This window comes from Solanum tuberosum, unplaced genomic scaffold, assembly GCF_000226075.1.
Source record: "Solanum tuberosum cultivar DM 1-3 516 R44 unplaced genomic scaffold, SolTub_3.0 scf00083, whole genome shotgun sequence".
NCBI lineage: Eukaryota > Viridiplantae > Streptophyta > Magnoliopsida > Solanales > Solanaceae > Solanum > Solanum tuberosum.
The window spans coordinates 1,789,322-1,804,370 of record NW_006239015.1 but is presented as its reverse complement, the minus strand read 5'-3'; the positions used below and the strand labels follow the sequence as shown (position 1 = coordinate 1,804,370).

The following is a 15,049-nucleotide window of genomic DNA, read 5'->3' as shown; positions in this document are numbered from 1 at the left end:
TTTTTTGTCAATTTCAAACAATATATGTTTATCATATAATCCATTTTATGTGGTACCAAGAGAATTTAGAGTTAATTAAATTTTTTATATAAGTTTTAAATAATTAAGCTGTTAATTATTGTAATGTATAGTATTACTTATATTATTTGTAAATATATTTAAATATTATATGTTAGGTTTTTTATCCTAATTTATATGGCATTGATAGAATTTAAAGTGTCAAATAATTGTTAATTATTGTAATAGATAATATGGAGTATTTAAGTCATTTATAGTGTAGTAATTAATATATAATATGTAGTATTTAAGTGTTATATTATGGAATTTGAGAAGTTATTGAAATTTTTATATGATTTTAAAAATATTTTAAATTCATAACTATATATTTCAATGTACAAGATTTTGATAAAATAAAATCTTTAAAGTTAAATTATAATGTTTTTGAAATTTAAATTATTAAAACATATATAATGATTTTATAGAAAAAATAATATCATATAAAATTAAATGAAAAGGATAATAAATTCAACTTTTACCATGATAAGGTTGAAAAATATTATTTAAGTGGAAGGAGGTGGGGCCCACTTGTATATTTTATATAGTAAGTATTGGACATTTGTAATGATTTAATTGGAACAATGGTAGTAAATCCTAGACTCTTCTAATATATAGTAATTGTTTACAAGTAAGGTATTAAGCACACACCTTCTTAGAAAATGTTTATGTTTATTATTTATTTTCATTGCCCATAAAAAATTTCAAGAGACTTTTGAAAAAACGTGATTACTAGATTGAGCAATATTACCCTAAACATCCCTCACCATGCTTAATTTATTTTTTGCAAGGTGATAACCCGATTTTGTAAAGTGCCAAATTATTTTATCCCTAGAACATGTAGTAGATAAAGGAATAGTCAAAATCTTATCAATATCATTTAAGCAAAAGAGGCTATTCAATTCATCCATCTTCCAAGTCTGGGATTCAACATTTGTAAGGTCAACCACTTTTAGATCTAAATTTTCAGGAGCATTAGTTATTTGAGGTTTAAAATCAATGGAATTAGGAATCCAGGGGTCTTTCCAAACATAAACATTCTCACTGATAGCTACTCTCCATCTTAGCCCTTTTTCTAATAATTTCCGACCCCAAATTATACTTTTCCAAATCCAAGACGCTGAAGAAGTTGTTGTAGCATTTAGGAAAGAAACATTTGGAAAATACTTATTCTTCAAGATTCTCGATAGAAGTAAGTCTGGATTAAGCAAAATTCTCCAAGCCAATTTTGCCAACATAGCTTTATTAAAAGCCTTAATATCTCTAAAGCCTAGCCCCCCACAAGTTTTTGGTTCACATAGTTTATCCCATCTTTAAAAATACATTTTCCTCTTCCCGTCCCTGTTTTTATTTAAAAACTAAGAGTCGTCTCTTAATTTTTAAAGGAAAATTAAGAAAACTGATTTTTTCAAAAGATTAAAACAATAAATCTAATGAAAATATTTAAAGGGGGTTTGGGGTTCACATTAACATTCCGGGAAGGATTGAAAAGCACCCCGAATGCCTGCTAACACGCGGTTATCCGATGATTAAATCATTTGGCTAATTGTTTAAAAGAGAAATGCTTAAACGAGTTTAGGAGATAGACAAACTTTATGACTAAAAATCATTTTTTAGGTGAAAGAGAAATAATATAAGGAATTATTTAAAGTAAAATATTTCAAAGTAATTCAACTAATATAATAAGTAAAATTATTTAGTCTTTAGAAAATCTAGAAACGACTATCCTTTTGGGAAATCGAATTAAGACAACCTTAAAAGACTAGCAAATAAACAATCAAACAAATACGAAACAGATAAAATAAAGAGAAAGAGAGTTTTGAGCCCAAGTCTGGTTTTTGTCCGCCTGGGACAGAACTTGGGCCTAATTCTGATTTGGGCTTCTTAGCCCAACACCTTGCACCTGTCCTAGGCTAACATAAAAAAACTAGTATAAATTATAGGAACCACATATTATAAGTACTAAATAACATCATATCCCTTCTAGTTTTCTATTTACCAAAAATCCATTAAAAATGATGTTTGCGGGATACATAGTGTTGTGCACGAGATACATTAGGTTTGATACATTCCACATAGCGGGATACATAGCGTTGTGCACGGGATACATAGCGTTTGATACATGCACGGGATACATGCGGGATACATAGCGTTGTGCACGGGATACATGCGGGATACATAGCGTTGTGCACGAGATACATGCGAGATACATAGCGTTGTGCACGGGATACATGCGGGATACATAGCATTGTGCACGGGATTTTTGAAAATTTTGAAATAAGTAGGGATAAATGGATATTAAGGTAAGTAAAGGAGTGTAATTAAGTAATTTGTCCAAAAACTAAACTCATTTTGAGCTTTTGGCCCAATTTCCACCTGTCCTAAAATTAGCAAATAATACCAAAAATAATTAGGCCTTTGGCCCAATTATAATACAACACAAAACTGGAATTTTGGGAGGGCTTTTAACCCATTTTCGTGACAATATACATTGTATACTGATGTTGTATATCATTGTATATTCTGCATATTTCGTGTATACTGCTATATACGGAGTGTATACAGCCTTTAATTTTGCTCCGAACACTTGCATGTATTTTATGTTTTCCAGCCCTGTACGTCAATTTTATTTTGCTCTTGAACACCGGAGGGCTGACTCGATACTCGAAAATACAAGGAGATGATGAAAAGAGACCAATGGACTCAATCTGAGGAGGCTCTTTCCAGGCAGCGACCGGGACTCGAGATTACGGGAACGATTTCACCACCACAAGCGTAAACCTTAAAGATTCTGATAAACAAAGAAGGCGAGTGAAAACGAAAAAATCGAAAAAAAAAGTCTTCCTTGCTATTTCGATTATATCTCATATATATTTCTATTCTTCTATATCTATTTCTATCAGTAGAAAAATTCAACTTTTCCCAACCCTTTTGTCCAACCTAACAATGAAGAAAATGAGAGCTTATATAGATGAGAATAAAGGCTGAAAAATGAGGAGGAAAATTGGGAGGGATTTGGATCGAGCTTTTGAAATTCGAAATTTGAATTTCTTGGAAGATAAGGTTGCCAACTCGATTTAATAGGAATTCGAACGGAAACATGAAGGGAGCCATCCGATCTTGGAGCAAGGACGAACTCGGAAGGAGATCGCTCCACTTGGAAAATTCGAGTTCGAGCGGATAAGGGAGAGGGGAAAAAGATGCGCGATTCTGGGCTCGATTCGCTGGACTCGGGTCGCGATTCGCTGCTGGACTGGAGCGATTTTCTGGGTTTGTTGGTTCTGTTTGCTGCGTCGTTTTGCTGAAGGAAAAGAAGAAGAAGAAGAAGAAACGCGCGTCTGGGGTCGGGTCTGGAAAAGGGCTAGAACATATGGAACTGCAGGTGTTGGGCTAGGAATTGGAAAATGTATGGGCTGCTGTACGTATTGTTGTTGAATGTTGAGAATGGGCCTGGGTTTTGGAATTTCTATACGTTATTTGGGCTGCTGGAATTGAGGGAAATTAATAGAAGGGAAAATTATACATAATGGCAAATTATTAATTCAAATTAAATGGTATAACCACACTTTGATTTAATTGTGTCCGATAGCAAATTGTTTGCCAGTCGCCTCTCTCCCTCAAACTCTCGCTCGCCACTCTCGCTCTCTCGCTCTCTCTGTTGCTCGCTTCTCTCGCTTTATACAAACAGAAATGTATAAATTGTGTTTCTGTTTGTATAAAGCGAGAGAAAATTGTATATATACATGCAAATACATATATCTTCGTCCTATACACTTATAATTATACAATACAAATATTCTCCTGTCCAGTTCTCTTTTGCCTTTCTCGCTTTATACAAACATAGATTATACAAAATACAATGTATAATTTCTGTTTGTATAAAGCGAGAGAGAACGATATTTGACATACAAGTGTTTTATTTCGATTCAATTGTATACAAATTGAAATTTTATACAGATATACAAACACATAAAATTAAATTGAGAGACTCTCAATGATTTATACAAACGAGAGGCTGACAACAATTTATACAAATGGCTCTGCCAGCGAAATTATACAAATCTGAAGATGAGCCAGCGAATTATACAATTCCTTCTTTTGTATATAATATAGTGAAATATACATAGCTTTCAATTGTATATGTGTAACGAATTATACATATATATGTTTGCTATGGAGCACAATTATGTAAACTTTGTTATAGCATACAAATAGTATGTGTTGGGCTGATGGGTCGACTGAATCGGCCCAATTTTGGTAAAAAATTGAATTAAGGTGAGGTTAAAATTGGCTAGAATTGTAATATAAAATGACTAAATGGATTGCAACCATAGCCATATAAAATTCAAAACATAGCCGAATTGAGTTAATTTAGTGTATACGGCTAGAATTTAAACATGATGAATTAAGATTAATTCATTAACGAGCTTCTTAATCTTAACGAAATAAAATAATTAACTCAATTATAAACTAATTATTTTCAAAAAATATAAACTATTATATAACTAAACTAATTAACCAAATATTTAAGTAAACTAAAATCTTTTCGAGATGGTTTTCGAATATTTATAAAATGTACTAATTATATAAAACACATATATTATTCAAAAAATTATAAAAATGACAACTATTTAAAATAATTTGCAAACTATTTTTGAAATTTTATAAAACTAATTATTTTTAAATCGTTTAAAAATTAAAGAAGTTCGATGATTAATCTATATTGTGGAGGTCCAAAATTGGGTGTCAACAGTCCTCTTGACTCCACCAAAAATTTGAAGTATGAAGGTTATTTCCTTACATAATCCTTCGGGAAGTTGGAAACAAGACAAGGCATAAGTGAGTACAGCGGTTAAAATCGCCTTTAACATAACTTCTTTTCCAAACGAACTTAAAAATATTCCTTTCCACCCTTTATTTTTTGCTCGCACCCTTTCCTTAATAAAATCTAACATATTTAAACCTTCCTATCACAGTCGGTAATCCCAGATACATACCTATTTGATTTCCTTGGCGTTGTCCCAATATTGAATAAATATTTTCCTTTTCTGCCTCTAAAGTATTCTGGCTAAAATAAACAACAGATTTGTTTACATTAATCACCATGCCCAAACACTTAGCATATATCTTTAAAACATCCACAACCGCCCTAGCACTTTGATTATTGGCTGAACAGAAAATTAAGGAATCATCAGCAAAGAGCAAATTTGAACTAGTAGAACCATTTCTATTTAAACTCAAGCTCCGAATTTGATCTTGTTCCTTGGCCTTTTTAAGAAGTGTTGATAGACCTTCAGCACAAATCAAGAACAAGCAAGGTGATAATGGATCACTTTGTCTTAGACCCCTTGTTGGTTTAATCCCTCCCGCAATTTCTCCATTTATATTGAATCGATGTGTTGTAGAAGTGACACATTTCATAATTCAAGCCACAAAATTTTTATTGAAACCCATTTTTAAGAGCATCTCCTTAACAAAAATTCATTCTACTCTATCGTAGGCTTGAGACATATCAAGTTTCATGGCCATAAATTTCTCTTTTCCTCTTTTTTTGTTTTTGAGCAAATGGAGAAATTCATGAGCTAACTCAACATTATCAGTAATGTGGCTATTACCTATGAAGCCCGACTAATTTGGAGAAATTACATGGATAAGACTTCCTTCATTCTAGCCACTAAAACTTTAGCAGTTATTTGTATGCAGTAGAGCATAAACTTACAGGTCTAAATTGAGCAACAGATGTAGGAATTTTAACTTTAGGGATCAATGTAATTAAAGTTTGACTCCATTTTGATATTAGGATTCTCGTAGAGAAAAAACTTCTTACGGCCTCACAAATGTCTTTACCAATTATCTGTCAATATTTTTAAAAAAACAAAGGGGTCATGCCGTCAATTCCAAGTGATTTCAAGGGATGCATCGAAAAGACAACACTTTTAATTTCAGCATCTGACACTTCTCTAACAAGTCTCATATTCATAGACTCATTAAGTGAAACAGGTACGTAAGAAATAATCTCTTCAAGCTCTGTCGGCCTAGATGATCTAAATAAGTTGTCATAAATAACGCTCTATTGTCCTTATAATGCCTACCGGATCCGAAACTCATTCTTCGTTGTCTAATTGAAAACCTTTAATAGCATTTCTTATTCGCCTCTGGATAGTAGTCATATGAAAAAATGAGGTATTTTTATCACCTTCTTTTAACCATAAAGCTCTAGATTTTTATTTCCATAAGATCTCTTCATTTTTATAAGCATGACTTAAATCTCTTCATTTGTTTCCTAGAATTACCATTACCTCATCGTAACCACACAACTAAAGAATGTTTACATTTCTTTAATTTTAAGTAAAAACGAGATTGCTCGAAGCCATTATGAGGTTGAACATATAACTCATCTGCCCGGCCCAATCTAACTCCTTTTAAATTTATTAACCATAATTAAATTTAATTGTCGGAGAAAATTCTATTAAGCTCTCAAAAAACTTACTCCTACTAGTATTTTAATTTTCTACTGCAATCAATGAAGTAGATATAAAATGTAATGAAAAAATGATTTTAAAGTTAGTTATTTTGGATGGAGGATAATCTGGTCAAACACACATGAAATGGTAACATATTTATTAAAATCCCATAAAATAGAACTTCTTAATAAAATATATATATGGAGTAAATTTGTTTTCTCTATTTTCAATTGACATATGCAGTATATTAATTAAAGCATTCCTTTTTTGCCTCCATTCCATGGATTCTCATTTATACAAAAGAGCCTATTTCTTAATAATGTTCCCTCTCCTATAAATAAGACCCTACAACACTTGGTGTTAATCTCTCCTCTAACAATTTGTAAAAGAAAAAATGGCCAAGTTTGTCCTCCTTACTAGTCTCTCAATCTTAGTTATTGGTTTTACTTGTTCCTCAGCAATGAGAGTCCTCGATGAGACACCCATAGACCCAAATGATCCTACAGTTGTGAAAATTGCAAAATTTGCTGTAGACGAGCGCAACAAACAGGTTCGAACCAAATTTGAACTTGAAAAAGTGAATGCAGGAGGAACTGAAACAATTCCTGATGGTACCGTTTATCAACTAAATATTAGTGTCGTTGAATCTGAAGTTTATTTCACAACTCGTTTTGTGGCTGTTCTTGTGCATCCAGATGGTTCCAAAGAACTTATGTCTTTTGAGTGATTTTTTCTCTGTTACTATTTAACTAGGGAACATATCCGCACTTTGCGCGAAATAAAAAGAAATTACACCACCCAAGAAATTATGAATTAAACTTCTTTCTGAAATTTTTTACTTTATTTGAATATTAATTTGACCATGAAAATTCGAATTGAATTACAAGAGCAAATGTCCTCTCTCCGGACAAAACCAAATCTCTGGCAACCGCACACGGTGGACTTCATACACTGATCAAGTTAGATACCCTTGTTACCCCGGCAATGCTGGGTCGTCCGCCCTGAGTTCGACGTGTACTCTTGGTTTATCTCGTACTACTACTTTCAGGTAGAATATGCCGATTTAGAATTTACCCTAACTGGGTTAACCCATAGTGAGTGCAGTCCAATATATAAACTCCAATATTTGTGACGACTAATACTCAAAACTAAATTAAGTTAGATTAGCTTACCTTGTGGTTTGTAGGCTATTACACAGTGGGGGTTTACCCAGTGCGCACAAAGTGTTCACCACAGAGTGCTCACCCGAAGGACAAAAGTTGTGACAGAGGTTAAAACGGCTGCAGGTTATCCTGGATTCCAAAAAAAAAATACTCAAAACTAAATCAAGTTAGATTAGCTTAATATTTTAAAACTAAAATTTAGATATTTGAAAATTATGCAAAAAACTATTGTAAGCCGCAATTCTTCTCATATCAATATGATAAAAATTACATGTTAAAATATTAATTAAAATTTATACAGTTTAACTCTAGAGAAGCGAAACATGATAAATATTTTGTGGCAAAGGAGTACATTTTAAATTTTGTTTTACATGAATGTTGTAGTATTTCAGTTTTGTTATCTTTCTTCATTTCTGTTCATATTTTTGACCCTTATAACTCATTGTTTTGCCTATTTTGGCCCAAATCGGTAGTGGGACTTTTACCTTGGGCCGTATGACTGATTTGTCCGGCCCAATCTAACTCCGTTTAAATTTATTAATTAGAATTAAATTTAATAAATTTAAGGGTCGGAGAAAATTCTAGTAAGCTATCAAAAATTCTGTACTAGTATTTTAATTTTCTACTGCAACCAATGAAGTAAAATAGATACAAAATGTAAAATAATTGACCTTTTGCAAGTATAATGAAATATATAAGGGACTATAAAAGGTAAAATAATTAATTTTCTCCCTAATAAATAAAGTGTAGCGGGATATTACCCAACAAAAGGTCATTCTTATGTAAATATACATGTAGTAGGGAAATGTACCATATAGTATGAACACTATGTTTTTTTCTTAATATATAGGAGTAATTAAATGATTTTAAAGTTAGTAATTTTGGATAGAGGATAATCTAGTCAAATATACATGAAATAGTAACATATTTATTAAAATCCCATAAATAGAGTTTCTTGATAAAATATATGGAGTAATTATTTTTCTCTATTTTCAATTGACATATGTAGTATATTAATTAAAGCATTCCTTTTTTTTGCCTCCATTCCATGGATTCTCATTTCTTATATAGAAAATAGTCTATTTCTTAATAATGTTCCCTCTCCTATAAATAAGACCCTACAACACTTGGTGTTAATCATTCCTTTAACAATTTGTAAAACAAAAAATGGCCAACTTTGTCCTCCTTACAAGTCTCTCAATCTTCAGCAATGAGAGTCCTCGATGAGACACCCGTAGACCCAAATGATCCTAACGTTGTGGGGATCGCAAAATTTGCCGTAGATGAGCGCAACAAGCAGGCTCAAACCAACTTTGAACTTGTAAAAGTGAATGCAGGAGGAACTGAAGTAATTCTCGATGGTACCGTTTATCAACTGAATATCAGTGTCATTGAATCTCAAGTTTCCACGACCCGTCTTGTGGCGATTCTTGTGCATCCAGATGGTTCCAAAGAACTTATGTCTTTTGAGTGATTTTTTCTCTTTTACTATTTAATTAGTATACAGTTATCTAGGAACATTTATACTCAAAGCATTTGTATGAAATTATTATTTGAATTAAGCATTTTATCTGGCACTATTGATTCGTTCGGCCATATTATAGATGAGTGGTGATTTTTCGTTTTGAATAAATCATAATGAGATTATAAAAATAAAATGTCATGTTGTCTCAATCTTCTATTTTGAGAGTTTCCAAGCCCCACATGCGAGAACAATATAGTAAATGTACTAAATATTATAACTAATAAATCATGTTGGTAGTATTTTTGTTTTTTGGGGTAAAATTAGCATATTAAGTACGGTATTTGATTATTAATTTTTAATTTCACATAATTAATATACGTATAAATTATGAAATTTTTATATATGAAACTATATAATTAGACATATTGATCACTACCATATATATCATCATTATCCATATTTTCAGAATATTACTATATTACCAAAGAGTTTACTATTATATATTGAGAAATATATAATTGGATACATGTATTTTTGCTTCTGGATAGACTAAAATAGGGAGAGAGGTGAGCGAGATTTATTATATATCCCTAATACATTGGAGAGTGGTGAGCGATATGGGAGAGAGGCGAAGGAGGCGAACCAATTTTTTTATGTATACGAAATACATGTGAATCTACTTGGATACAATGTATCTAGAACAACTTACACCTAGTTTTGGCCCATGTATTCAGAAATACATGTATCTGGATGTTTCTTAGTGCACCAAAATTGGGGGTAACACACGTAATATTACAAACTAAAATATATATAAGTAATTAACTCCTAAACTAGTGAGATTTAGGTAAGTTTCACATTAGTTTATGCAAAATTAAAACAAAAATGAAACAATTATAGTCTTTAACCAACACCCAAATAACTTGTGTGAATGACCTAAAATAGTGCAGAGTTAACTTTTCCTCAACATTGATTAATTCACCAATTCACTTCTCTGTAATTTTCTAAGAAAAACAGTGGTAAAACGAGTGGCTATTTTTCGCCGACGCCGTTTCGTGTATCAGTACAGTAGGTATGATTTTTCAAGTCTTTGATTGCCATTATTTGAACTTGTTAATTGGGGATTTGCGATTCTTTTTTTCCTTTTGTCTACTTTCTTTCTAAGGATTTTCATAATGCAAAGTTAAAAATTGATCAACTGTTTCATGTTCTCCATGCTCACTCTGTAATTAATTCATCACATAGCTAGTGCACTTTTACCTCTTTTGTGTGTTTTGCAAGTTATTGCAAAGGAGCGTGTTTTACCCTATGCACATTCAAGAAATACTATGCTACTGTTACCATTTTAAGGAAAGTAATGATCTTTGCCTGCCTGTTGAAAACTCTGTATCCTATCGTGGTTCCAATATAGTAATGGTATCAGCATTCACGGACCCTTGGCTTTTAGAAGATACTTGCTGTGGTGAAGCATGTCCTCCGGTAAATGCAGGTTGTTTAGGAGTAGGTAGTTCAGCAATATCACTAGTGAGCATTGACAGAACTGTGGAGACATTTGGCCTATCTTCTGCATATTCTTGAACACATAATAATCCAATATGTCCACATCTCACCATCTGTTTTTCAAAGCTTGAATCAAATATTTTGGGGTCTATCAATTTTATGATATTGTTTTCATTCCACAACTTCCATGCCTAATGAACAAAGACATTGTCAAACAGCAAAAATGTTATTTTCAGAAGTTTCATAATTTTTCTCCTCTATTTTTTTGGTTTGATGAGCTAGCAGAACATTAAAGCTTTATATATAGTTGCAAGAATGAACTTACATATGCAAGTAGAGTCAGTTCATCTTCATCATCATAAAAACTAGAGTTCTTCCTTCCACTGACAATTTCCAAGATCAACACACCGAAGCTGTAGACATCTGATTTTTCTGAGAATCTTCCGTACATTGCATATTCAGGGGCCATGTAACCACTGCATAAGATATTACACAGAAACTCAATGACTAATGATGGCAGTTCATCCATGAAAAAATGGAGGAAGCAGTGCAAACATACTATGTGCCAACAACTCTTATAGTGCTGGCCTGATCTTGATTGCCTCCAAAAATCCTCGCCATGCCAAAATCCGAAATTTTTGGGTTTAGGTATTCATCCAACAGGATGTTGCTTGCCTTCAGATCTCTATGAATAATTCGTAGTCTTGAGTCTCTGTGAAGGTAAAGGAGGCCTCGACCAGTTCCTTCAATAATGATGGCTCGTTTACTCCAATCAAGGAACTTTTCCTGGTGTGAACCTGAAAAGGTATCACCGAGAAATGTATGATGGATTTTGTTTCCTTAAAGAAATACAGCTTTCTTTTGATTCTGGAAGTACTTAAGTTGAAGGACAGGCAAAACCAATGAAAGAAAATTCTGCACTGACCAAAAAGATATGCATCTAAGCTTCTATTTGGCATGAAATCATAAATCAGCATCTTTTCCCCTCTCTCTGTGCAACAGCCAAGGAGTCTAACAAGATTACGATGTTGTAGTCTAGAAATCACAACGACCTCATTCATAAACTCCTGTAGCCCCTGACCAGAAGACTGTGAAAGCCTTTTTACTGCAATTTCTTGTCCATCTGGCAATTGTCCCTGCAGATAATTGATCTAATTTATTTTATATTGTGTTCATTTGTCAGAACACTGCAGAGATGCATCAAGAAACATTACTTTGTAGACTGGACCAAAGCCTCCTTGCCCCAGCTTGCTAGCTGGGTGAAAACTGTCAGTGGCATTCGCTAACATGTCAAATCTGTACAAGGTGATGTCTTCAATTTTGACTTGATTGATGTCATCTTTACTCATGCCTTCTTGGTAAAATTTTGGAGATGCTTCTCTTAAGAGTGCTTCATTTTTCCTCTTCCTTTCTGGTTCAGAGTGGACATTCAGAAATCAAACCATTTGCAGACAGAGAAGTTCTAGTTTGTCTTCTCAAAAATCTTATTTGATTAATTACCTCTGTGCTTAGCCAACAATTTCCAGAAAAGATATCCACACAAGATAACTGTTATTGAGCCTATTGAGACTGTGGTTGCAATAGCTGCTACAGGAATGTCTTTCTTGTCATTTGCAGCTGCAAACATGTATGAGCCATAGACTGTTCTTGAGCATATCTTTCTTTCCATGGAAGTGATAGAACTAATTGATTTTTATTTTTTTTGAAACTGGTAACTTTAGTCTATATATACACAGGTGCACTACAAAAAATGTGCAGTTCCCCTTCAAAAGTATTACTCCCTCCGTCCCAATTTATGTGAGGTACTTTGACTCGGCACGAAGTTTAAGAAAGAAAGGAAGACTTTTAAAACTTGTGGTCCAAAATGAATGATAGAAATTTGTGTGGCTGTAAATCATTTCATTAAGGGTAAAATAAACATTTTATAGTTAAATTATTACTTAATATAGAAATGTGTCATTCTTTTTGGGACTGACCAAAAAGGAAAGTAAGTCACATAAATTGGGACAGAGGGAGTACAACTTACAGAATAAAACAGTCTTAATCTAAACTGCTGCCTATAAACAATCTAGCACATTAAAGATGTCTTCTGTCCTAGTTAATATATCTTTGTTTACACCAAAAATAGAAAAGAGCTAAGCAATACATTAATTGAGAATTTGAGCCTAATTCGATGGTTTTATAGATTTTATTGGGAGTCTTGGTTATATTCTTCAAAGACAAGAAGACTTTAAATTTCAACTCCTTGTAGTTCCAAAAAAAAAAAAACAAGCTAAACAATTGAAAGCTCAAGGTTGTAAAGAAGTATGTTACCAAGTTCAGAGTAGGCAAGGCGAATGAACAAACTAGCCGCCCCATCCCTGGAGTATTCTTGAATATCAACTAAGCTTCTATTCCAATGCATACAACCTATGCCTCTGTAGTATGAATATGCAGTGCAGGAACAGTTACTCAAACAGTCACTCTCACAGTCTTTTTTTGCAGAAGGTACCGAAATTACAAAATCTGGCACTCCCATTGTCTGCAGCTTCAGAAACCCGTCCTGCTTGTCCTTCTCAATATCAGTTTTGTTCCTTTCACAGTCTAGTGCAGTACTTCTGATGCATCCACCAGACCAATCTCCCTTCTTCCATTCTCCATCATTTTTTGGTTTGAAACCTTGTATACAACTGCATATTGGAGAATTCATTGGATTACAGCTTCCATATGTCCCACACTTGGCATAAAAATCACACTCTGTTCGGGGATTTGCCCATGTTACCACCCAATCCTTCTTACTTTGATCCCAAACCTTCTCCTGGTAAGACCCTGTTGAATTCAAGGAATAATAGAGTATCCTAGACTGATTTGGGTCTGAATAAGTTTGGTATGCTGTGCCAGCATTATCAATTACTAGGTCAATACCATAGAGATAGAAAGAATTCATTTCTGGTAATCCTATGTATATCTGTTTATTCCATGGACCGCCCCGCCAGTAAGGAGAACTGTTTTTCCAAATAAGAAACTGAGGAATGTATCGATGTTGAATTCCAGCTGAAAAGCTCCCAACGGATGGATCATCAGGACTCCCCCATGAGTTCAGGAGAGTTGTTGTGTTAGTACGCTTATCAGTGCCCATTTTCATGAGCTGTAAGAGAGAATCCGTAGGATATTGAAAGCTTTCCCATAGAACTCTCCCATTTGAGCTGTCTTTCAAGACTAAGTTTCCAGTGTCCAAGAGTTGTGCTGTGGAATTCTTCATAGAGTTTGAAATACTGGATGACCAAATTATCTCCTTCTGTCCATTCAACATGACAAGATTGCTATCTTCTGATATTGTGAGTATTCCACTAGAATCGTGTAAAGGCTCATCTCTGTTAGCTACCCATACTACAGTTGGTGTTGGTGATGGTAGGTTAAACATAATCCCTACATAACGTTTTGCAGAATTCCTGGGGCTAAAAAAACCCAGTTTAAATCTTTTGCCTCTAGAAAATACAGTTTCTGAGTCTCTCACAGGCTCACTACTGCTAATGGTGTCTGAAGTATTGGCACTGGAAAAAACTACATAAAAACAATAGAGTAAAAGATGAAAAAGCATAGATATGCTCATTCTAACTTCTTTACTTCCAAAAGGTACAGTCTTATCATTTGAAGTGTAAGAGCTGAGAACCTCAAGGATGACCTTTCTTTTCCTTTAGTCAAATAAGGTTCTTGGATACTTATCTTTTTTATGTTCTCATCCGTTTACTTTTCAATTGGGTGTCAATTAATTGCTGGACCCATGTCTCAAATGATTTGTTAAGTGGCCATTTTGCTTCTACGTCTACAGCTTACTATGTTTCTGAGTACTTCTTGTGCATTTGATACCTGCAATACTGAAAAATTACTTGGGCTGATATGTTTAGCTCTGAGAATATAAGGGCAGGATTTTGTATCATGTTGACAATTTCTGATGTGAATTTAATGGATTGTCCTTTTCCTACGGGTATTGACTCAATGACACACCAACCATCTCTGCAAAATGTTTACGGGAAAAACAGTTTACTGTAGAAAATAGGCCTAATACCTAGTTAATCTGTGAACTCTTAGCCAAATCACTTCTACACACTCCCCAGCCATGGGAATCTCTTTACATACCAAACCTTTCCAAAGGTGTGACTTTTACGCACCACATTAACTACGTGGCGTGCGTGCTTAACCAAAATATAAAGCGTGTAACTTGTGAAATTTTTCTCTATTCCCATTCACACCTTAGAACCCCCAACAAAATAAACATCAATTTGGGATAAGAACTTAAACCTCATAGACTCAAATTCATATCTTTTTGAATTGTGATAATAGGTTGACATCGCTTATTCAAGTTTACTTTTGCTCAAGACATAGTGATAGGGGGGGGGGGGGGGGGGGGGGCGGGGCGAATCCAA

The 15,049-nt window shown here is 33.7% G+C and overlaps 1 protein-coding gene across 1 annotated transcript; it reads right to left on the bottom strand.

Moving 5' to 3' along the window:
- Positions 1-10,344: 10,344 nt before the first annotated feature.
- LOC102578310 (G-type lectin S-receptor-like serine/threonine-protein kinase At1g11300) lies at positions 10,345-14,990 on the bottom strand. Its single transcript, XM_015308692.1, has 7 exons — positions 12,957-14,990; positions 12,144-12,260; positions 11,858-12,054; positions 11,569-11,779; positions 11,203-11,440; positions 10,969-11,119; positions 10,345-10,834 (listed from the first exon to the last, which is right to left on the bottom strand). The coding sequence occupies exons 1-7, from the start codon at positions 14,233-14,235 to the stop codon at positions 10,535-10,537; spliced, it is 2,493 nt and encodes an 830-aa protein (XP_015164178.1). The 5' UTR covers positions 14,236-14,990; the 3' UTR covers positions 10,345-10,534.
- Positions 14,991-15,049: the final 59 nt, after the last annotated feature.

What these genes read in the sequence shown, in the direction of transcription:
- LOC102578310 (XM_015308692.1), bottom strand. Translation starts at nt 14,235, where the DNA reads ATGAGCATATCTATGCTTTTTCATCTTTTACTCTATTGTTTTTATGTA. An exon ending in ATTGTTGGCTAAGCACAGAG is followed by an intron (nt 12,055 to 12,143) that starts GTAATTAATCAA and finishes ACTCTGAACCAG; the next exon opens with AAAGGAAGAGGAAAAATGAA. An exon ending in AACTGACTCTACTTGCATAT is followed by an intron (nt 10,835 to 10,968) that starts GTAAGTTCATTC and finishes TTTGTTCATTAG; the next exon opens with GCATGGAAGTTGTGGAATGA.